Source organism: Pelodiscus sinensis, chromosome 4, assembly GCF_052426305.1.
Source record: "Pelodiscus sinensis isolate ZL-2025 chromosome 4, ASM5242630v1, whole genome shotgun sequence".
NCBI lineage: Eukaryota > Metazoa > Chordata > Testudines > Trionychidae > Pelodiscus > Pelodiscus sinensis.
This window is the reverse complement of record NC_143055.1, coordinates 65,990,833-66,013,604: the sequence shown is the minus strand read 5'-3', so window position 1 is coordinate 66,013,604 and position 22,772 is coordinate 65,990,833. Positions and strand designations below refer to the sequence as shown.

The following is a 22,772-nucleotide window of genomic DNA, read 5'->3' as shown; positions in this document are numbered from 1 at the left end:
TGAGAACATTGTAGGAGACTGGAAAAGGGCAAATATAATGCTCATCTCTAAAAAGGGAAATAAGAACAACCCGGAAACTACAGACCAGTCAGTTTAACTTCTGTGCCAGGAAAGATAAGGGAGCAGGTAATTAAGAAATTCATCTGCAAATATCTGAAGGAAAATAAGGTGATAGGTAATAGCCAGCATAGATTTGTGTAACCCTTCTGCCCGGTAGGCCTGGCAGCAACTAGGACCGGGTTCAATATCTTGGAGTCCATCTCATACAGAACTGGCTTGAGCCCCCACCCAGTAACCTGGGAAATTCACACACCCCTGGGTGCCTCTGAGAGGCAATGCTTTCCCACTCGCAAGTACAGAGTCTAAGTGTAGGAAAGAAACATTTAATGAAACAGAGAAAGAAGTCCTACAGCATTAACTTGAGAAAATACCACAAACAGAGTTCATAACCCAAACATGAGCTAAGTCCCCCCCTCCTATCCCCTCAGCCAAGAATCACCCGAAGTCCCAAAGTCCGACACCCCAAAACTCTCTGTCCCTGGTCAGTGCCACCCAGAGTCCAAAAGTTCACCCACAGGGTTTCACCTCCCAACCTGGGTAGAAATGGAGTGGGGGGATAAATGGGGGCACCTTACGAGCCGCTCCGCCAACTGTCTCGTTCCACGTGACCAGATGCTCCGCTGGTCGCCTGCCACTGCTCCTACCAGGCGCGCCGCAGCGCTAGTCACCTGCAGCAGCTTCTTGCCTGCCACTGCTGCTACCAGCCGCGCTGCGCCACGGGCCAGTGATTCCCACCAGCCACTCTGCTGGCTACCGCTGCTTTGCTGGATGCAATGGGTCTGGCTCCCAAACAAACCAGTGATTTCAGCTCTTAATGATTTCAACTCTTTCACCCACCACCTGGACTGGCAAAGGATTCCAGCTTCCACTGGACTAGCAAAAAGACTCCTCATAGAGTCTGCTTTAGGTCTGTCCTTAAAACAAAGGGGGAAAGGGGCAGGTTGGGCCAGTCTTACAGCTTACACCTGGCAGGTGTGAAGCAGGCTGACTCAAGCCCTTTAACCATTCCTCCCAGCTCAGTTCACTCAACTCTGGAAGGGGGGAGGCTTGTTCCTCCGAGACTTCTTACAATGATGGTGTCTCTCCTGCAAGCACTGGTGGAATGTTTTACAGTTCCCACATTTAGGGGTAGTATGATTTGTGACCCCCACAACAGCCCCAAATTATTTACAATAAACCTCATTCCATTCCAACACTGATCCTCCATCAGCCCTGGCTGAACTGGATTTACATAGCCACACCTCGTATTCTCTCCCCATCCTGGCATGAGCTGTATTTACATATTAACAGTTAATTATCTTGCACAGCTAAACAATTGTAGTGGGCACACCCACCCCATGGCAGCTCTCTCCTTTTAGCTGGCTTATAGCAAGTAGCAGTTCAGCCCTTGCTTATATTTGCAAAGAACAAATCATGTCAAACCAATCTAATAGCTTTCTTTGATAGGATAACAAGTCTTGTGTATAAGGGAGAAGCGGTGGACGCAGTATACCTTGACTTTAGTAGGGCTTTTGATATGGTCTCACATGACCTTCTTATCAATAAACTAGGCAAATCCAACTTAGATGGTGGGTGCACAACTAGCTGGATAACTGTTCTCAGAGTTTAGTTATTAACACTTCATAGTCATGCTGGAATGGCATATGAAGTGGGGTTCCTCAGGGGTCTGTTTTGGGACCTGTTCTATTCAATAACTTCATCAATGATTTAGATGATGGCATAGAGAGTACTGTTAGTAAGTTTGCAGATACCAAGCCGGGGGGGGCGGGCGAAGGAGTTGCAAACATGATTTTGGGATACATTAATAGGAGTATTGAAAGCAAGACACAAGAAGTCATTCATCTGCTCTACTCTGTATTGATTAAGCCTCAGTTGGAGTATTGTGTCTGGCTCTGGACACCACATTTTAAGAAAGATGTGGAGAAATTGGAGAAGGTCCAGAGAAGAGCAAAAATGATTAAAGGTTTAGAAAACATGAGCTATGAGCAAAGGCTGAGGAAATTGGACTTGTTTAGTTTGAAAAAGAGAAGATTGAGAGGGGACATGATAGCGCTTTTCAGGTATCTAAAGGTGTCTCACAGGAAGAAGGGAGAAAAATTGTTCTCCTTGGCTTCTGAGGATAGGTCAAGAAGCAATGGGCTTAAACTGCAGCAAAGGAGGTTTAGGTTGGAAAGGTTGGTTTAGGTAGGAAAAACTTTCTATCTGTCAGGATGGTTAAACACTGGAATAGATTGCCTGGGGAGATTGTGGAATCTCTATCACTGGAGATATTTAAGAGCAGGTTAGACAGCTATATATCAGGAATAATCTAGACAGTGCTTGGTGCTGCCATGAGGGCAGGGGATTGGATTTGATGATCTCTCGAGTTCTCTTCCAGTCTAGTATTCTACCGTTCTGTGATTGCTGGCTATTCTTCGTCAGGGAGCAAGGAAAAAGTTCACAGTTTGTTGCATTCCTTGCTCTGCCCAGGGAGTGCAGAATGCAAATGAACCTAGACCTGTCCTAGCCGCGGGACATACATCCCTCCCTGGCTTTGCCCACTGGAGCGGCAGTAGCCATGGAGAGGCATTTCTCACCTGGCCCCAACTTGCTGTGGTGAGAGAGATCTGGAATAGTCATCTCTCCCCAGGGCATCCTGTATACTGAACCTCTCATCCCCAGCCTCATCTCCGAGTAATGATTTAGATGAGGAAAAACAAAAATGAATTAAGGACCTGAGCAATACTGGATAAATCTTCTAGTATTTAATATATAATGTTAATATAGATGTAAAGATTTTAGAGAAGTACAGTGAACTGGAGTTAAAATGATAGCAAATAAAGTTAGTTTATCAATTAAATCAACTTATTTTATTTAAGAAATAACTCTTTAATGCACTAGTATTCTTTTTTATTATTATTATTATTATTGTTCTGTCACTGTAGGGTCATGTTGAAACCATCTTTGACTGTAAATTCAAACCTGATAACCCTGACCTTCTAGCTACAGCATCATTCGATGGGACAATAAAAGTGTGGGATATAAACACTTTAACTGCAGTCTACACCTCTCCTGGGAATGAGGGGGTCATTTATTCTCTTTCTTGGGCTCCAGGTAAGAGTGTTTGATTTTAGGAATAAATATTATTTTATGTTGATGGAAATTTTATGCACAAACTGCATTTGACTTGATGAATTCCAGTAAATACTCTTGTAATTCTCAAGTTGGCAAGCTGGAACATACATGCGATTATGTGGAGCTGTCTGTGCCCATGGAATAAATCCTTCCCTTTCCTTGGCTGCAATTTGTAAAAGACCCTGATTTGCACCAGAATCTGGGTGGTTTTGCTTCATTGGAATGGAGGCTGATTTGAGAATTCTATACAAGAGCATTCTTTATTTATTCAATGTGGATCTGAGGGTTACCTATGAGCAACTTTTGACCTTAATCAAATTTAGTGAGATATGTCCCCTAGACCATCTAAGGAGGTAGTTCAGTGCTTCTAACTTAGATTCCCAGTGATATCAGTTAGGCATGTAAGAGTATGTCTACACTACAGCGCTATTTTGAATTAACTTAATTCGAAATAGTTAATTCAGATTAAGCTAATTCGACATAACGCTCCTGCACACAAAAACTATTTCGAAATAGCATTTTGCTATTTCAAAATAGCATGTCCACACTGAGTGGACCCTGAACCAAAGTTAAGGCTGGCCAGAACCAGTGCCGGCAGGCATCAGGTTAGGACTTAGTGTGTGGAGCTGCTGCCTGAGGCTAACTGAGCTCCGTGCTTAAAGGGACCCTACCCCCACCATGGACAGACAGTTCTCAGGGTTCCCTGCTTGCTTGTCTATCTCGATGAGGGACAGCAAAGCAGTCCTGGCTTGGAGTGCCCGCACTTGGGACACCACAGCACTTAGCCACATGGAGCCAGAGCTGCACCTGGGATGCCGGTGCATCTCGTGGGGTCGTTGCCATCAGCCTGACTGCACTTGCTGCAGGCTGCCATCCAGGGGGGTCCATCGCGGGGCTGTCAAGATCCAGGAGGCCCTAAGGGAGAACATCCACCCCTCAGAGCCATTTTGGAAATTGACTATCCTGGAATAACTGCCTGCGTCTACACGCGGCAGTGAAACGGGAGTTCGAAGTAAAGCCCTTCATTCGAAATAGCCGTTAAACCTTGTTCCAGGAGGAGCAAGGAGAGGCTGAGTTGGGACTCCAGAACAGCCATATCTGGTTCCCTAGAGAGCCAATATGGCTTATGAGCCATAGGTTGCTGACCCCTGCAATAGGGCAATAGCACCATGTGGTTTTTTTTCCCTGTATTAGATGTGCCTGGTTAACTGTAGCAGTTTCTGTTCTGGGATTGAGTAACAGTGTGGGTGAAGGTGAGTCAGTGCCTTACTTCTCCATTGTAGAATGTATAGGGCAAGGTTGGGGAACCTCAGGCCTGGGGGCCGGATGTGGCCCCTGGCTTGCCTGCATCCAGCCCCTGAGGGTCAGAGCTTCCTCCTGGCCCTCCCTCCACCCTCCAGCATTGGGGAGTCCATGCCTGCTGTAGGACTGGAGCACACAAAATTTACTAGTGTGGACCCCACCAGGCTCTGATGTGCGAGGGGTATGTGGAGAATGTCTTTCTCCTTCTCAGTTAGGGGCCACATCAGTGAGGGTTTGTCTTTTTTTCTTCTTTGCTTCGCATTTGTGTGTGGCCCCTGGCTAATTTTTCTGTGTGTCAGCAGCCCCCAACCAAAAAACGTTCCCCGCCACTGGTATACAGTAACAATTCCCTGCATCATAGGAGTGCTGTGGAGGTGAATTCACAAATGTGTTTTAAATACTCAGTACTACAAGTGGGGACCATAAGGGATCTGATGATCCAAGTAGTGGAAGTGGAATCTGATGATCCAAGACTGGAAGTAATTTTAAAAAATAAATCATTGGTCAAATGTCCTCATATCTGTCCTGGGGATACCCTAGTTATGAGAGAGGTAATGCTTTTTCCTCTGTGTTCTGCTATTCAGACAGGTAAAATGCAACTACATAATTTTCAGCAGTTGCTTTGAGCTTTAAGCACTAGACATAATGTAGCATTTACAGTTTCAAACAACCTGCTGTCAGATGCCATGGGACTTCAGCTCATGTCTGCAACTGACAATACTGGTTTACCTTGCTCAGTGGAGCATAGAGTAGGAGGGTAGAATACATGAGGTTTTTGTTGGAACTGCTGCTTCTGACCTTGTGTCAGAAGTAGCAGTTCCAACAAAATTTTGGGGTCAAATTGTGAGGATGCATTGCTGATCTGCCATTGCTATCATATAGTTATCCATTTCTTTAATTAACAGGCAAATTTTTACATGTAAAAATAATATTGACATTGTACTCATTATAATATGTGTCTCATGTCTGTTTCTCAAAGGGGATTTGAACTGCATAGCTGGTGCAACCTCCAGAAATGGTGGCTTTATCTGGGATGTCCCAAGAGGCAAAATGGTAACCCGATTCAGTGAGGTGAGATGAATTTATTTTGCTTGGTTTCTTAAACATAAGTGGCTCCCTTTAGTGCTGATCTAGATAAAGCTGGATCAATGTTTGTATGTCTGAAAAGTCCCAGTCTTAATGTCTCTTCATGCAGAGGCCATTCCATACCTCTAATAAATGTTGTTACCTTTTTTTAACCTTTTCTAATTCCTGTATATCTTTTTTGAGATGGGGATGACCATATCTGCATGCAGGGGAGCTGATCGCTATGCCGGGCCCTTCAGTGGAGGGAGCCTGCTCTGTGTCCTTGGAATGGGTGGGCTTCAGCTAGAAGGGACGCAGCCGAGGCAGCCACCCTCCCCCAGCTCTTAGAGCTGCCATGTACATACCACAGTGCACTCTGGTGGCTATTTAAAGGGCCTTGGGTTCCGGATGCTGCTAGACCCCAGAGCAGTTATCTCTTTCTTTCCCCCTCTTCTTTCCCCAATGTCAAGACTGTTTGCACGCAGTATTCAAGATGTGCATGAACCATGGATTTGTGTAGACGCAATATATTTTCTGTCTTATTATCTACTCCATTCTTAATAATTCCCAACACTGCTGCTGCACATTGAGTGGATGTTTTCCGCAAGCTATCCACTGACTCACAAGATCTTTCTTGAGTGATAATAGCTAATTTAGACACCATCATTTTATATGTATAGTTGAGATTATGTTTTATGTATAGTGAAGAATATTTGGGGATCAATGGAGTACAGTGTTATGCTGGCCACACTCTCTTTTTCTTGATCACATACCCTATGTAGCCCAACTGGTCTAGGGACTCATTACATAAAAGTACAGTATATTTGCTGTACTTGGGCAAGTGGGGCTGAATCCTACTAGTTAAACCACAGAGAAGAAAGTAAATAAGAGGAAAAAGAGGTGATTTATTTCTTATTAATACATATTTTGCATTTTTTGAAGCATGGAAAGAATGGAATCTTCTGCATTGCTTGGAGTCATAAAGATTCCAAAAGAATAGCGACCTGCAGTGGCGATGGATTCTGGTGAGTGTCATGTTGAAAAACAGTCCCCTATTTGGGCAAATGAACTTGGATAGCACCATATATTTAATGTTTAAGATCTTGGCATAAATAACCATTGGATGTGTTTTACTCGCACTACATCAGCATCAGACAATGCAGTAGTGACATCTGCATATATCAGGCCACATGCTAGCAAAAATGCAGCATCTTAGGTATGTGTGCTACTGCCTATGTTATGCCCAGGCAAGTGTGGGTAGGGAATTCTAATTCCCCTGGGTGATATGCTCTAGCTGTAGAGTACTCCTTTAAAAAAAATTGTAAGTACAGTAATTACTCCATTTAACACGTTCCTGCTTAACATGTTTTCGCAATAGCACAATTTTTTTTTTAGGGAATGTTTTTCGAATAACACGACTGTCCCCGAAATAACATGAAAATAATCAAGTAGCGGACTACTTTGTGCGGCGGTATAAGTTGGTGAAAACAGTGGTAATACGCATGAGCGGATGAATACGTGTGGTCACAGCACTCCTCCACTCACTCATGTGTTTATCTTTGTGTTTTAACAAACCGTGGCAACTTGTGTTGCTAGATATCTTGTGTTGCTAGATATCTAATGTTGACGTTGATGACCAAGCACCAACAAAAAATTGACTTTGCCACTACCACCTGAAATGCAGCCTTCACTTTTCCATTATTTTGACCCTTTAGCACTTTTTCGCTTAGCACGAACATTTTCAGAAACGCATCTATATAGTGTTAAATGAGGAATTACTGTGCCCCCAGTATCTACAGTTGCAACACTTTTGTTTAAACAACTTAATCGTAGCTGGGGAGGCAATACAATTTTTGGGTGTAAAAAGTACAAAAGATAATAAAATGCTGTAAAATTAAAAAAAAAATCAGTTTTCTCCAAATTTCAGTTGTGTTCACGTACCTCCCCCCCCCCCCAGACTTCTCTCGAGTCACCCTAAGGGTGCTCGTACCACTGGTACCAAGGAAAGTGTGATATGAATCAAGTGTGCCACACTTGACTAGGGAAGTCAAGGAAGCTCTTTCACTGGAGGTTTTCAAAAAGAGTCTGGATAGCCATCTGTCTAGGCTGTTTTAGACACAATAAATTATGCATGTTGGCAGATAAGATGGCCCTTGCAATTCCTTCCAACCCTTCAGTTCTATGATATTGTGTCTTCGAGAAAAAGGTACCTGTAAGCAACCCTTGTATTTGAGGATGCATAGTAACTATAACTGCGGAGCTTTGTGGTGGCTGCAAGGATGGGTAAGCTTATTTTGTTCTTTTTTCATTTGTGCACTTCTGCAGTCTGGCTCCTTGTGCTTATTATAGATGCACAAAATCTCTGTATTGTCCTACTGAGAAATTGGAAAGGGTCCAGAGAAGAGCAACAAAAATGATTAAAGATCTAGAAAACATGAGCTATGAGGGAAGACCAAAAGTACTGGATTTGTTTAGTTTAGAAAAGAGAAGACTGAGAGGTGACATGATAGTGGTTTTCAAGTACCTAAAAGGATATTACTAGGAGGAGGGAGAAAAATTGGTCTCATTGGCCTGTGATGATAGGATAAGAAGCAATGGGCTTAAATTGTTTCAAGGGAGGGGCTTAGGTTGGACATTAGGAAAATCTTCCTAACTGTCAGGGCTGTTAAACACTGGAATAAATTGTCTCGGAAGGTTGTGGAATCTCCATCGTTGGAGATATTTAAGAGCAGGTTAGATGGACATCTATCAGGGATGATCTAGATGGTGCTTGGTTCTGCCATGAGGGTAGGGCAACAGATCTTGATGATCTCTTGAAGTTTAGTTCTAGTATTCGATGATTCTATGTTGATTTTTTCTTATTACCATATTGTAATTTATTTCAGTATTATTAGAACCATTGATGGCAAAGTTCTTCACAAATACAAACATCCAGCTGCAGTTTTTGGTTGTGATTGGAGCCAAAACAACAAGTGAGTAATAGTTAATTGAACATAAAGCAATATGTGCAGCTTGAATGAATGACCATAAAGATCATGGAAAAGTATTTTAAAGTGTAATATCAGTGTATTGAGCTGGTTTTAGAAAGGCAGAAAATCCTGGGACCTTACTGAGAAGTCTAATTTCTCTTCCCTATTTACAAACACTGTTATTTAACATGAGCTGCACCTTGATGTATAGTTCTGTCCTAATTATATGACCAAAAAACCCCATCAAACATCAATCTGTAAGCTGAAAGTTACTTCAAATTCTTTTCCTTATGTAGCATCACGAGTAATACAAAATCTGCAGGCCAAATATTCTGCCGTCCTTGAAGGCAGTGAGATCATGTACAGGAAGACAGGATTTGGCCTGTAGACCTTGTGTTACTGGTGATGATGCATGTGAGAAGAAAAGAACTCTCCTTCACTCTGAATGAATCTGTAGAGCTAGGAACATGGAAGTCAACGCCATACTTCTGAGTCATTTTTCAGAGCAGAACTGAAAGTATTGCTTTTGAGTGCAACAGGTGGCAGAGTGGCACAGTGACCAGACGCTTCACTTCCATAAGAAGAGAATTTTCAAGGCTGAGAGTTGTTTGAAAAAGCTCAAATTGGTCATTTATTTCATAGAAGAAACAGTATGCTGACATATGGAACAATATACCATTGAAACTTAGCAGGTTTGGCTTCGTTCCATGGATGAAAAAAAGCATTATTTAAAATTTATTTATTTCATGTATTTTAGATGCTTCATTCTAAAATAAAACCTTCACTTGTGAGCAAATAAAAAATCATTTATTATTTAGAAATGGGTTTATGTTAGTATTTAACAACCATACATCAGAACAAATAAGTATACTTCTTGACAAGTGAATTCCAGCTCTGCTAACTAAATAAAGGTTCAACAGGCTTCTCATTTGAAGTCAGCAGGAAGATGAGGAATAAATGGGAAGCGTTGATGGTATGTCCACACAGCAACTGGAGGATGTTTCTTATCATAGGAAAGTAGACACATGCTAACTTTGCTTGAGCTAGTGGAAGTCTGTCCACCCATACTGGGAAGCATAGACATACTCTCAGTATAGGTAAACATAAAAAAGAAGATGCACTGCAGGTACCAACTGACTTGCAGAAACAGAAATGATTATATTAAATTAGCAACACTGATACTAAAAACAAACATCTGTCAAGTTTAATAAAACATATTCCATGAGAATAACTATAAAAAGTTAGAATATTTGTAGTGTGTAAGTCCAATAATGGTGTGACTTGGTTACAAGAGGAACAAAGAACACAAAATCTGCGTCATCTTTCCTGAGTGCTTACAACTAAAGAAATTCTGTTTTGAAAACCAATATTTCATATATTTTATCAAAATATTGACGTTGAACAACTGTTCCTGTAAATATTGGTAAAAATGCTAATATTTGGCTTTGGGTGAATAATTTTTCCAACATTAGAAGTTGCACAGGTAGGAAGGAGAGTAGCTTCCTTCCCCATAGAAACATCAGTGTGATTGACTTGCCTGTGGCTTCTTTCCAGTTCCTTTTAGCTTGTTCTGATGGTGGCCAAGCTTGGCTTAGCAGGGAAACAGAAGTGTCTGCCTCTTTCTGGCCCCTTCATGTGGCAAATAGCAAGCTGCTGCTTTTTCTTTTCTTCTAATGATCCATTTGTGACAGACTCCCCAGTTCTGTTCCTCTACAGTGAGGCATACCTCACTATACACAAAGGTGAATTTCAGTATCTTGGAAAACTAGTTTTCAGAGGTATCCAAAGTTTGTTGTGTGGATAATTTTCTTCCTCCTAATCTTTGCTGTCTGTATTTTAATATGTTAAAAAACATTGCTTATAAAAGACAAATATTAATATAATCATGTGCGCTAACTTATTTTAACCCTCTAGGTTAGGGGTGGGAACATATGATCTGTGGGCCAGATTCAGTCTGCCAAGCTGCCAGATCCGGTCCCTGAGAACCTCTGCTGGCTCCCTGCCTACCCCACTCATACTCAGGAAAGCTCTCTGCTGCAGGGCCATGTGCTTCTATGAATACTGAGAGTCCAGGGGAGGGGGTAAAAGGCTTCTCACCCTGCTCCTACTCCCAGTAGCCCCAATTAGCCAGTTTCCGGCCAATAGCAGCTGCTTGCTTGCAGGACAGACAGCATGTGAAGTGCCCCTCCCCCGTCATCCCCCACACTCACAGTGTTCACGGCAGCAATCAGCCTAAAGGCAGGGACCCTGGTTAAGGAACCTGCTGGCTGGAAGCCACCCAGATAAGGCCTGCCTCTGGAACCCCAGCCTCTCCCTCCCCCAATCCCTCTGCCCCTCTCCTGCACGCTTACCCCATATAATCCAAACCTTCTGCACCCCTGTTCCATTCCCCATACATCTTTCCAGACACTGTGTCCCCTCCTACACCCGTCCTCAGGTCAAAATCCCCTCCCAGGCCTTGCACCCCAATCCGCTATCGCTGGTCACTACTCAAATCCCTACATTCCCTCCTGGACCCCTACTCCAGATCACACTCCCTCCCAGACCTTGCACATCTTCCTTTACCCCAGTTCGCTGCCCCAGATCACAATCCCTTCCTTCACCCAAACTCCCTCAGATCCTATACCCAAGTCCCTTACCCCAAGCTCCCTTCTGCACCCAACCTCCATTCCAGACTCCTGCACCTCCTTCATTAATAGAGTGTGGCCCTCAACCATGTACTAAATTTTTGGAATGGCCCTCCATCAAAAATTACTGCCCACCCCTGACTTAGAATGTGCTTTTTAAACTTTGCAGAAAGAACTTTATTTTTTCAAAATAAAAATACTAAATACAAGTAATCATGTGTAGAACAGTTCATTGCCAGAATATCTGTAGAAAATTGAGATAAGTTGAATTGCTTTTTTTTTGTAAAAGAGTGGACTGAAATTTTAGTACATCACTGAATCAAACGTGTATGTTCCCTCTGCAGTGCTTTCTCATAATATACCTATAATAGCCCCTTATTAACAATGTACAGTAGTAAAAAGAATATCTGATCTGCAGTGTTAGTGAGATTATGAGGTTGACTTAAGTTTTAATGTTGAATTTTTAATAGTAATCCTGCAGCAAGAGCTGAATCTGAGTTTATGTTGGGGGAGAGAAGATGCAGGAGAGTTGGGCAGCTGCAAGTGAGATTGAGTCATAGCTGCAGAATGTGGGTAGAAAGGGAATAGGGGAGTCCTGCTGACCCCAGGCTCCATGCGGGCGCTTCCGCTTTGAAAGGTGCAAGAGCCACAGCAGGGGACTCCCCGCTGGCCCTGGGCTCCACATGGCATTTCAATCTTTGAAATGCACAAGAGCCCCTGCTGGCTCTCTTGTATATTTCAAAGAGGTAGCGCAGCATGGAGCCTAGGCTAGGGTCATTGTGGGACTCTTGTGCATTTCAAAGTTGGCTGCCGCTGTGCCCCATCCCTTCCCACGGAGCTGGAGCTGCAGGAACTGGCTTTTAAGCCTGCTCCCCCCAGCACCCTTCCTTCCTCCCTCTCCCCTCCCCCGCGTCTTTGTGATAGAGACAGAAATGGGGGAGGGGGCGGAGTGACTAGTTGATTAGTGTGTTGACTATCTGATAAGCTTTTGCTTATCAGATAGTCGATTGGTCACTTACATCCCTAAAAGGGAAGTTTCATGGGTTCAGCAAATGTGAGTTGCAAATGGGTGCAGTGAAATAATGAGAGAACTGCTCACAGTTGGAGAACTTTTTTCAAAAGAGAATGGTCAAATAAAATACATTGTGATAGATATATGACTTTATCACTTCTTTTTCTGTCACCATTTGACTTTCAGTTCAAATACCATTTCCATTTATCAGTTTTTTCTAATTCTACAGCTGAACTCATAGCCTAATCCTGAGCACAATGCATACAGATGCATACATTACTTTTATTTAAAACCTTGTTTCATAAATATGGCAACCAGGCTTTAAAGAATAACAGAGAAAAGAACATGCAACAGATGTATCATGTTGTTCATTTATTTTGGAAATTTTTGCTTAGAACAGTTAGTGATACGTGCAAAAATGATTTTATCGGTACTGTGTATTAAGTAAATTTATTGAAAAGCAATGAGCTAGATTCTGGTGTAAATTTTTTAGCTCCATTGAAATTCATGGAGCTTTCTCTGTTTACACTAGCTGAGGTTCTATCCCATTGGCTGTGGTTGTGTATATTATATTGAAGCGTAATTTCAACTATGGAAGAAAAAGGAAATACAAATCAAATTTTCTGAGATATACATTAAAAGGTGCGCTACATTTATATTTTTTAGAGTTAAAAACAGTTTATTTCTACTGACTCCAAAAGCTGATGATTGTACTGTTTTCATTTTGCAGAGATATGATAGCCACTGGCTGTGAAGATAAAAATGTTCGTGTTTATTACCTAGCAACCAGCTCTGATCAGCCACTGAAGGTTTTTACAGGGCATACTGCAAAGGTGTTTCATGTAAGATGGTCTCCTCTGAGAGAAGGAATCCTCTGCAGTGGTTCTGATGATGGGTATGTATTCTTGGATTCTGAGAGACTTAAAGTCTGAAGTTGCACTTACGCTGGCACCATAAAAAACACCACTATTATCATTTTGTATCAATGAATAACATTTAATGTCCAACTCTGCCCCTGCCTCCTCCACAGTACAAATCTGGGGTTGGCTCCATGCCTATGTAGCAGTGCTTGCATTTGGAAGCAGCCGTGTGACACAGAGATTACTACAACGCTCCATCCTGCCCAGAGAGTGAAGTCTATGACTGCCACTACTACTTAGTGATTATATTGGGACAATACTACATATTCAAATTGCATCCAAGACCCTGTGAATGTAGGGAATAAGGTTCCCTTATATGACTATCTAGAGTATGATTGATTGAATATCATCTGTGGAGATCTTTGAGGGAACCACATGCCTCATAAGTGGCATTACTGATGGCAGCTGTCGTAAACAGTGTCAGAATCCATGTGGGTAAAGAATCTTCTCTATAAGGGCATATCTACACAGCAGGGCATAAACTATGTCAATTGCGTAACTTAAATCGAAATGGCTTAATTTGGTTTTTGGTGCTGTCTACACAGCAGAAGTTGAAGGAATAACACTCTTCCTTCAACTTCCCTTACTCTTCTTAAAAACAGGGTTACCGGAGTCCAAATAAGAAGTCCTCCAGCTCAATATTATTTTGAAATAATGATTTGCTGTGTAGATGCGCTCTGTGTTATTTCAGAATAATGTCAGTTATTCTGAAATAACACTACTGTGTAGATACAACCTAAGAGAATGAGGAGAGAAGAACCACCTTTTCTATGATTCCCAGTCATTTTCCATCAGGTGTCGAAAATATTTTTGGGAAGGGTCATGAAATCAGATGATCTGAGCCTGTACCTGTCTCTCCCCGACACCCAGTCCATGTGGATTTGTACAGTTCTAGTATGGCAGTAAACTTGGCCTCTGGCAGTGAGAGGATGTGTAGGGAGCTCATGGGTAGAGCCCTGCAAATCTGCAGATATCCATGAACTGTGTTTGCAGTTTGAATGCAGATAAAAATTTTGTAGCTGTACAGTATCTACTCATTGGTATGATAACCATTAAAAAAGCCACTTTATTTTCGAGCTTGGAAGGCTGACAGAAAAAAAATCTTGTAAATTGCATACTTTTTATGGATTCAGCTGGAGATAATAAATATGTAAGACTGTAATATCATAATTACACAAAAGTCTGAGTGCCTTACAATCTATGGCAATAGAGGCCATATCAGTACCACAGATAATACAGAGTCATTTTCAGAGTTCAGTCACACTGTAAACTAAAGTCAGGAGAGTCCTACGCTATTCTGGAAAATGTGTTAGCCTTTTGATTCTTTCTTATTTTGTAACACTATATATCATGAGTGAAATTCTGGAACTATGCCAAATGTTCCCCTAAACTGATTGATTAATGCATTACATAAGATTTCTGAGAGCGGGCTGTACATGGGTGGCCTTTGGACCATTTAGAAATCATGAGCTATATGCATTTGCAAAGCACATCCTCTGACTGTCCATACTGCTTTGTGATACAGGCTTTGTAGAACAGTTCTTCTGCAGGTTTGGGGAAACCCAAATAGGACTGCTATGCTCTGTGGCATGAGTGGGCTTTGCCAGCATGCAAGTAGGCACGTTGTCCGTCAGATTTTATTTCTTTTTATAAACAAATATGATTTTTGTTTCAAAAAACGATTTCCCTTTTAAAAAAAATAAAACCTCTTATGTTCGGGGATGACTGTTTAGATTTAGTCATTTATGAGAACTACTGTATATGAGAAGATATTTAGGATTTTAATTTGGTTATTTTTAAACCGAAAATATAGCAATATTATAGGCATAATTGATTCCCTCCAAAACAGCATAGATATGTGAGGGCTTCCACAGTTTCAGAAATCCTGCAGAAACCATTGCTGCCATAATGGAAATAACAGACTCTAAGGAGAGGCAAGGTCATTAAAGGCAAAGGGGAGATAGTATAAGCACAAAGGGCCATTGTAAGTGGGGGGCAAAAGGACAATAAGTAGGAGGGGACACTTTAAAGTTATGTGGCAGGACCTTTCTGTTTGAATTTCTGCTTGGAAGTTATTCTGAATATTGTTACGCTTCTGCAAGGCTTATTCGGAACAATTTGAGCTTATTAGAAAGAAAAAAACCATAAAATTATACATACATACAGTAGGATCTTTCATTTCATAAAGGCAAATAAATATGGTAATAAGCATAAGGCCATAAAATACAAGTACCTGTCATGATGTATATTGTATGCCCAAATTCTTATACTGACAAAACTTAGCAGCACCTGTTGAGCAGTTTCTCTTTCCCGGGAGTATATTAAATCTGTACTCTATAATTTGTGGTGAATATGTTCTGAATTAATTTTAAGATAATGATTGTAACCTGTAAATGGTCTGGAATCTCTTTATCTAGGAGGATGCCTCTCTTTTGTGTCATACTGCCATAGTTGTTATCAGCAGAAGCATCTGAGATGAAACCCATTCAATATAACACAGAAGGGGCTAATGGTTCTCCCCATTAGAGACCTGGGACTTTTGAACTGACTTTCTCCTTTGGTCTATAACAACCTGAGTTTGTTTGCCTGCAAGGTGCCCTGGAATGCCAACTTTCTCTCCCTAGTTTGTAATGAAGAGAGTGTAGAACAGGACTAGATGTAGGCCTAGGATTGAGTGGGAAAGGAAGGGAGGGGGTTGACTTGATTTAATATAATATATGATTTATAGTGAGTTCAATCTGTTTAGTTTAACAAGTTTAGTTAAGGGATGACTTGATTACAGCCTGTAAATACATATATAGGGAACACAATCTAGCATGGGGATTCTCAACCTTTCTGAAGCCTCCATGACATGTTATAAAAATTCCATGGCCCATTTGTGTTATAACAACTGTATTTTTGCATATCCAGTAGATTAAAAGCTAGGGCCAATGTTAAGGGGTAGCAAGCAGGGCAATTACCCAATCCTAATACCACATGGGGCCCTGTGAAGTTAAGTTGCTTGAGGTTTGGCTTTCAGCCCCATGCATCAATACTTAGACTTTGGCTTTCTGCCCTGGAGACCAGTGAGTCTAATGCCAGTCCTGCTCTCTTATTTATTTTGGTGGGTCCCGTGCATCCTGCTTGCATTTCCTTAGTGGGCCCCAGAACACTCGCTGAGAACCACTGATCTAGCAGAGGAGGGTGTAAAATGATCCAGTGGCTGGAAGCTGAAGCTAGACAAATTCAGACTGGTAATAAGGAATAGATTTTTAACAGAGAAATTACCCATTGGAACAATTAACCCAGGTTTATGATGGAATCTCCATCACTGATAATTTTTAAATCAAGATTGTATATTTTTCTTAAAGATATGCTATAGAACACTGGTCCCCAAACTTTTCAGGGTTATGCCCCCTCTCTTACTCCTGTCTGCAATCCCTCACACACATGTCCCCTGGCTGGGAGTGGGGTTTTGGCTCCTTGAGGGCAGGAAGCAGCAGACTGGGTTAAGGGGACAAAGGCTGGGACTGGATCTAGGGGCAGATCTGAGGCTGGATTGAGAACAGAGCCCCAGACAGAGGTCAAGGCTGTGGCTGGTGTTGGAGCTGGAGTTAGAGACCATGGCTGGGTGCAGAGCAGGGTGTGGTGGGGCTCTCTCTGCAACTTTCATGAGGGCTGGCCCAGGCTCTGCTGTACCCCTCTTGAATGTTTCTCTGAGCCTCTCTAGAAGGACACAGTTTGGGGATCTTCTCTAGCAATAATTCTGGGCAAGTTCTATATCTGTGTAACACAGGAGGCCAGACTAGATTATCACAATAATCCCTTCAGGCTTTAGAATCTATTTTAATCTATGAATTTCAGCTATATTTTTGCTGTCACTGTGTATTTGAATTGATCTGGAGGAACTGATAGTTCTCTTTATTTTAGTGTTCTTTTAACAGAGTGTATAAGGTGCTCAAAGCATAAGAACTCTTTTATTAGTGTGTACATCTAGATAAGTAAATATTCTGTGAAATGTAAACTTTAGAATTTTGTTGTGTTCATATTTTGATAGATTGATGGTTTTAAGCTTTTTGTGTCTTGTTTTCAGTACTGTCCGAATATGGGATTACACACAAGATGCTTGTATAAATGTTCTTAGTGGACATACAGCACCAGTACGGGGACTGATGTGGAATACCGAAATCCCTTACCTATTAATATCAGGCAGCTGGGACTATACAATACGGGTGTGGGACACAAGAGATGGAACTTGTCTAGACACAGTTTATGATCATGGTGCCGATGTATATGGTAATATAGTTTTAAATCTTAATTTTTCCATTGTTATTGTGCTAAAATGTATTTACATTATACATTAAAAGTCCTTGACTGAAAACTATTTAGTAGATACATTTCATTGTCAGAATAATGTTTAAAATGGTCTCTTCATTAGGATTAACATGTCATCCTAGTCGCCCATTCACGATGGCCTCTTGTTCTCGTGACTCGACTGTGAGACTTTGGTCTTTAACACCTCTAATAAACCCTCTCCAAATAAATATCCTTGCAGACAGATCTTGGGATGAGATCATTGGCAATACTGGTAGGTAAATTATACATACTATTATTTTCATGTGCTTTGTGTTAGGTTGCCTTTAATAAAATATTTGTGTACATAAACATTTCTGTTGAATAGATCGTGCTGTGGAACCAGGTGCTCCTCCTTTGCTATGTGGTAAAGTATCCAGGGATATTAAACAGGAGGTGGACAAGCTGACTGGTAATACTCGAGGGAAAAAGCTAAGGTGGTTTTCAGAATGTTTGTCAGTAAGTATTCCACATGTTGCATGTGTATGTATTCCTTAGCTTAAACTGAAGAAAAAAAAAGTGTCTTCTTCCCTTCCCTTTGTACTATTTCCATTAAAATACACTTGGAATATGCAAGAATGACTTCTGTTTAGACAGTCTGTAGATGGAAAAATGTCCCTCCTAGAGCTGGTTGAAAAATTTTCAAATGGATTTCCCGATCAGAAAATATGGTGTCATCAGAACCAGAATTTTGTACTGCAATAGATACATTTCAGCAGATCTTTCTATTGAGAATTTTTTTCAAAAAATAGCTTCACTTTGCTCATCCAGAATTAAATATTTTGTTTCTTGTTTGTGAAAGTGAAGTGGTTCACATTGGGCTAAATCTGCATTAAACTCTGCGATTGTCTGAGCTGCTGCAGAGCTTTAGGAAAGTTGTAGTTCTTGATCCCTGAAGCCCCCTCTCTCACCCACTGGCCCCATTTATTTCAGTCGAAAACACTGAAACAAAAAATTTTCAATCAGAATTTCATGACATTTTTTGTTCCGCAAAGAGTAGCAATCTTTTAATATTTAATTTTTATTCAGAGTTAAACAAATATCAAAATACCAGATTTTTTAAAATCTGCTCTTGTCACTACATTTAAAATCTATTAAACACTTCAGGACTAGAATTGGGGCATAGTGCTTACTCCCAGTTCAAAATATAGTAGACACTGAGAATATATTAGACATTCAAATTACAACATTGCTCTAAGGAGACTTATTGGGTCACTTTGGTGGTCATTTTTTCATTTTTAATTTTAATCTCTCTCTGAGCCCTAGATTCATAGTAACCTAGGCATCTGACTTTACAAGTCGAGGTAGACAAGAATTAGACCCAATAAAAATTTTAAAACTTCATTAAAACATTCCCAAATACTCTTTCTGTAATACATATGGTATATAATAAATGAATGATTATGTGGTGATGAATAAAGGTTTTATCAGCATTCATTAGCATATTATTTGTTAGTTTGCCACATGAGTGTTCTTTATTTCTGATGTTTCTGCAATTTCCCACATGCATCTTCAATCTATTATACAGATATACTTTCCATACCTGTGGTTTGTGTGTGTGCCATGTATGTGTATAAATTGGTTGTGCTTTGTGTCTACATAACTGATAGAAGTTTCATCTTGATACACTTAACTGCACTAATATTTTTTACTACAGTGAGTAGTATCAGACTGTAGTATGTGACTCACATGATACATTCTGAAAATGTTTACCTTTGAATTGACAAATAATTGCACACCGTATCACTTGCAGGTTTCATTTTAATACCTCTTGCCCATTATTGTAATCTATTTCTTTTTTTTTTTTTTAATTATTTCAGCCTCCAGGAGGCAGTAAAAATTTATGGGACCTAGTTGCTGTAATAAAAGGTCAGGATGATAGCTTGCTTCCACAAAACTACTGCAAAGGAATTATGCATATGAAGCATCTGGTTAGATTTAGAATGGTAAGTGAACTATGCACACTATGTGAAACTTGTTCATCGGTAGTTTTATTTTTTTAGTTATGAAAATCCATTGCGTTGCAAAGCTGAACACTTCCAATGAAATGAAGTCACATTTTAGAAAAAGGCAGACACATTTCTTGTTTTTGCAAAAGATGAATTGCAAGGATAAAGCCCGTGGACATAAGTGTAACATGGATTATTGACAAAAGCACTGACTGGATCATGTCTCTTGTATGATTCTTCTTTCCTTGTGGTGTCTCCTAGGTCGTAACCCACCAGTCCACCCCTTTGTGGCGCTGCAGATGCTTTGCATGCAGCACTATCTTAAGTTCTTTCAATCAGTTACACAGACTAGATTAATTCAAAACATGGGGTCTGATTTACTAAGTCTTTTTACAGTGTGTTTTTGATAGTCATCTCACTTCACCACACGCTCAATCTGTAGAAGAGTCCTGGTCAGTTTCCTTCCTCCTCTTATGACCTCTTAAGTTCCCTTCCTGGAGTGGGGGCTGTACTTTGCATCATCACTCTATCAAAACAAAAGGAAGCCCCTTGCTTCCTTTGGGAGCAGGTCAATAAAACAGTCACTGTTTCTCCATTAGTCAGGAGCCCCACCTCTTCTCCTGGATCTGGGTAATTCAGATAATTATTACTTATCTCCTTAAGACAGGAGCCTCCAGTTCTCCTCTTTAGTTCTGGGTTGTAATTTAGTCAACCAAAGGCATTAGTTAGCCCCTCTGCCCAGCTAAGTCTCAGGATGAGAGGGTTCTGCAGCCACACTTCTGCTAGTGTCTGCTCTTCAGTGACAGAGGAGGCAGTGTTTTGGCTGATCCATTTCCCTCACCTCATCCCCAGTTTGTTGGGTGAAAGGGGAGGTTTATCTTATTTTCTCTGCAAGGCTGCTGGCCAGTGCCCTTAAAGACTCAGGGTATGTCTACACTACAGCATTATTTGGAAATATCTTATTTCAAAATAGTTTATTTGAAATAAGATATTTTGAAATAATGCGTCTACACACAAAATGCATTTCAAAATAGTGTTTTGCTATTTTGAAATAGCGCGTCCACACTGATTGAACACTCAATCGCACTTAAGGCCAGCTGATACCAGTTCCAGCAGGGCATCAGGTCAGTAATTACTTTGTGTGGCTGCTGCCTGAGGCTATCTGAGGCCTGTGCTTAAAGGGAACCCCCTGGACAGCTTGTTCTCATATTTCCCTGCTTGCTTGCCTACCTTGCTGAGGGACAGCAAAGCATTTTTGTTTCTGCCTGCTTGGGTTACTCTGACTCGGGACACCACAGCACTCGGCGCCATGGAGTCAGAGCTGCTCCTGGGCACTCTGGTGCTCATTTTGGATGTCTTGCTGCAAGCCTGGCAGCAATTGCTGGAATCTCCCTCGCAGCATCTGCTGCAGCCCGACCCCCAGGCCCTCTTCTGGACACTCCTGGGGGATGAGGAGGAGCAGCAGCAGCACCGCCCGGGTGCCAGCGTGCCCTGTTGCAGAATAAAGAAAACCCTGAATCTGGATTATCCCTGTCTCAGAAGTGCAAGCCTCCCAGCCAATACTGTATCTATTATTGGCAAGGATCTTACCCCTCTTTCTCCAAATGTGGTATGAAATGAAAACAAATATTAAAGTAAGTCAATGTATGTATTGAGAAATAACTAACAGTGTTTAGGAAAATAGAGAAAAATCTTTAAAACACATACTTATATAACCAATAATATACAGCCAGCATTCATAAAGTATAACGCTTCAAAATCCCAGTACAGGAACTATTAATTAGGCATAAAGCCCAAATCCAAAATATCTCAGGTGGCAAAAGGAAGAAAAGAGTGATAGTACAGACCCCAGACAAAAGGAAGTTTACATTACAGTGTCAATGGAAGTGAAGTACAGCGTGAAGCCTGGGACCTCAACCATTGAGCTATTTGAAAGCTCATCAGGAGGAACTCCTGGGTGATCCCACCAGAGAGACTGGTGATAGCAGTGGATCCTGTAGTGATAAGTATCTGCTCCTTTTCATCACTATAGCACAGATGGAATTCCTGAATGCTAAAGGCCTGGACCGCGTGAGGAGTTGCACTGTATTCACTTGGTCTCAGGTGGAGCGAGATCATCTGTCCCTGACTGACAGCTGCAGGGCCTTTTATTACCTCAGTGGCGTGAAAGTTCATATGATTGACAGCCCTGTGGTGTGCAACTCCTGAGGTAAAAGAATGTTCAAGGAGTTTATGGCAGGAAAATCTAGCTATAGCCGGATTGACCCAGCTCTGCTTTATGTTTCCTTGCCGATGTTATCAGACATTTTTCAAAATGGAGTTTCTCTCTCAAAATGGAGTCTTAATCATTCACTTTCAAATTACCTGTACCTAGCTTACAGAAATCATCAGAAAAATGCAGTCTTGGCTGGGAGGCTTGCACTTCTGAAACAGGGACAATGCAGATTCAGGGTTTTCTTTATTCTTATAGTTGCCTTTGTCACTGAGGTAAAATGGCTAAGAATGAAATGAAAATAAATGTAATAAAAAAATGAACCAGGAGAATGGAGTGAAAAATATATGAATACAACCAATTTAGTCTTAATGCAGTGGTTGTAGAAATGTAATACAGTAAAACTCCAATTGTCCTGCATCCAGTGGTCTGGCACTCCTGATAGTCCGGCACCAACTGGAACCTGGAAGAGCTCAGGCAGCTGCTTCAAGAAGTTGTTAGTCAATTACAGTACCACCAGGTGTATCCACAGGTGACAGGTGGTACTGTAATTGACTAACAACTTCTTGAAGCAGCTGCCTGCCTCTTGCCCCCTCTCCGCCGCCGCTGCTTGCAGGCTTTGCCTCCCTGCAAAACAGCAGAGGGTTCGTCCCTCGCCGCGCCGTTCCCCGCCAAGCCCTCCCCTCCCCCCCGCCGGACACAGTGTGGGTCCCGGCGGACCCGTCACAGCCCCCCGCTGGAGTACCTCCCAATAGTCCGGCATATCCGATAATCCGGCACCACCTGGATCCCAAAGGTGCCGGATTATTGGAAGTCTACTGTAATTCAGTGTAATCTCTTCAGGGTTTAAGGTCTTTAGTTAAAAAGCTGTGGTTTATCTTCTCAAAAGGTAATTTTAATATTACCATAACAATTCTTTGTTTGAATACTTGTTTTAGCAATAATTGTATTATTACAAAAAATAAATACAGTGCTTTTTCTCTTTACCAGTCCAGAGCCCAAGAACTAACGACAGTAAAAATGTCCAAATTTGGAGGAGGTATTGGTGCACCTAGCAAGGAGGAAAGGCTAAAGGAAGCAGCAGAAATACATTTAAGATTAGGACAAATTCAGAGATATTGTGAACTTATGGTGGAGCTTGGAGAGGTAAAGTACTAAAGCAACTAATGAAAAATTAAATACAGTATAAAATTGTAATAATACTACTTGT

At 41.4% G+C, this 22,772-nt stretch overlaps 1 protein-coding gene across 3 annotated transcripts in view; it reads left to right on the top strand.

Annotated features, from left to right (window-relative positions):
• Nucleotides 1–22,772, top strand: part of WDR17 (WD repeat domain 17) — a 105,006-nt gene that overhangs the window by 48,091 nt on the left and 34,143 nt on the right. For all 3 annotated transcript variants that reach the window (XR_016349417.1, XM_089777908.1, XM_006131598.4), the window contains exons 8-17: nucleotides 2,985–3,153; nucleotides 5,456–5,547; nucleotides 6,484–6,566; nucleotides 8,427–8,513; nucleotides 12,880–13,044; nucleotides 17,142–17,344; nucleotides 17,487–17,636; nucleotides 17,730–17,860; nucleotides 19,222–19,347; nucleotides 22,553–22,708. Coding sequence is in view for 2 of the 3 variants with exons in the window: in XM_089777908.1 (XP_089634034.1) it covers nucleotides 2,985–3,153; nucleotides 5,456–5,547; nucleotides 6,484–6,566; nucleotides 8,427–8,513; nucleotides 12,880–13,044; nucleotides 17,142–17,344; nucleotides 17,487–17,636; nucleotides 17,730–17,860; nucleotides 19,222–19,347; nucleotides 22,553–22,708 (1,362 nt within the window). In the remaining variant the exon portion in view is untranslated. The remainder of the gene's footprint in view (nucleotides 1–2,984; nucleotides 3,154–5,455; nucleotides 5,548–6,483; nucleotides 6,567–8,426; nucleotides 8,514–12,879; nucleotides 13,045–17,141; nucleotides 17,345–17,486; nucleotides 17,637–17,729; nucleotides 17,861–19,221; nucleotides 19,348–22,552; nucleotides 22,709–22,772) is intronic.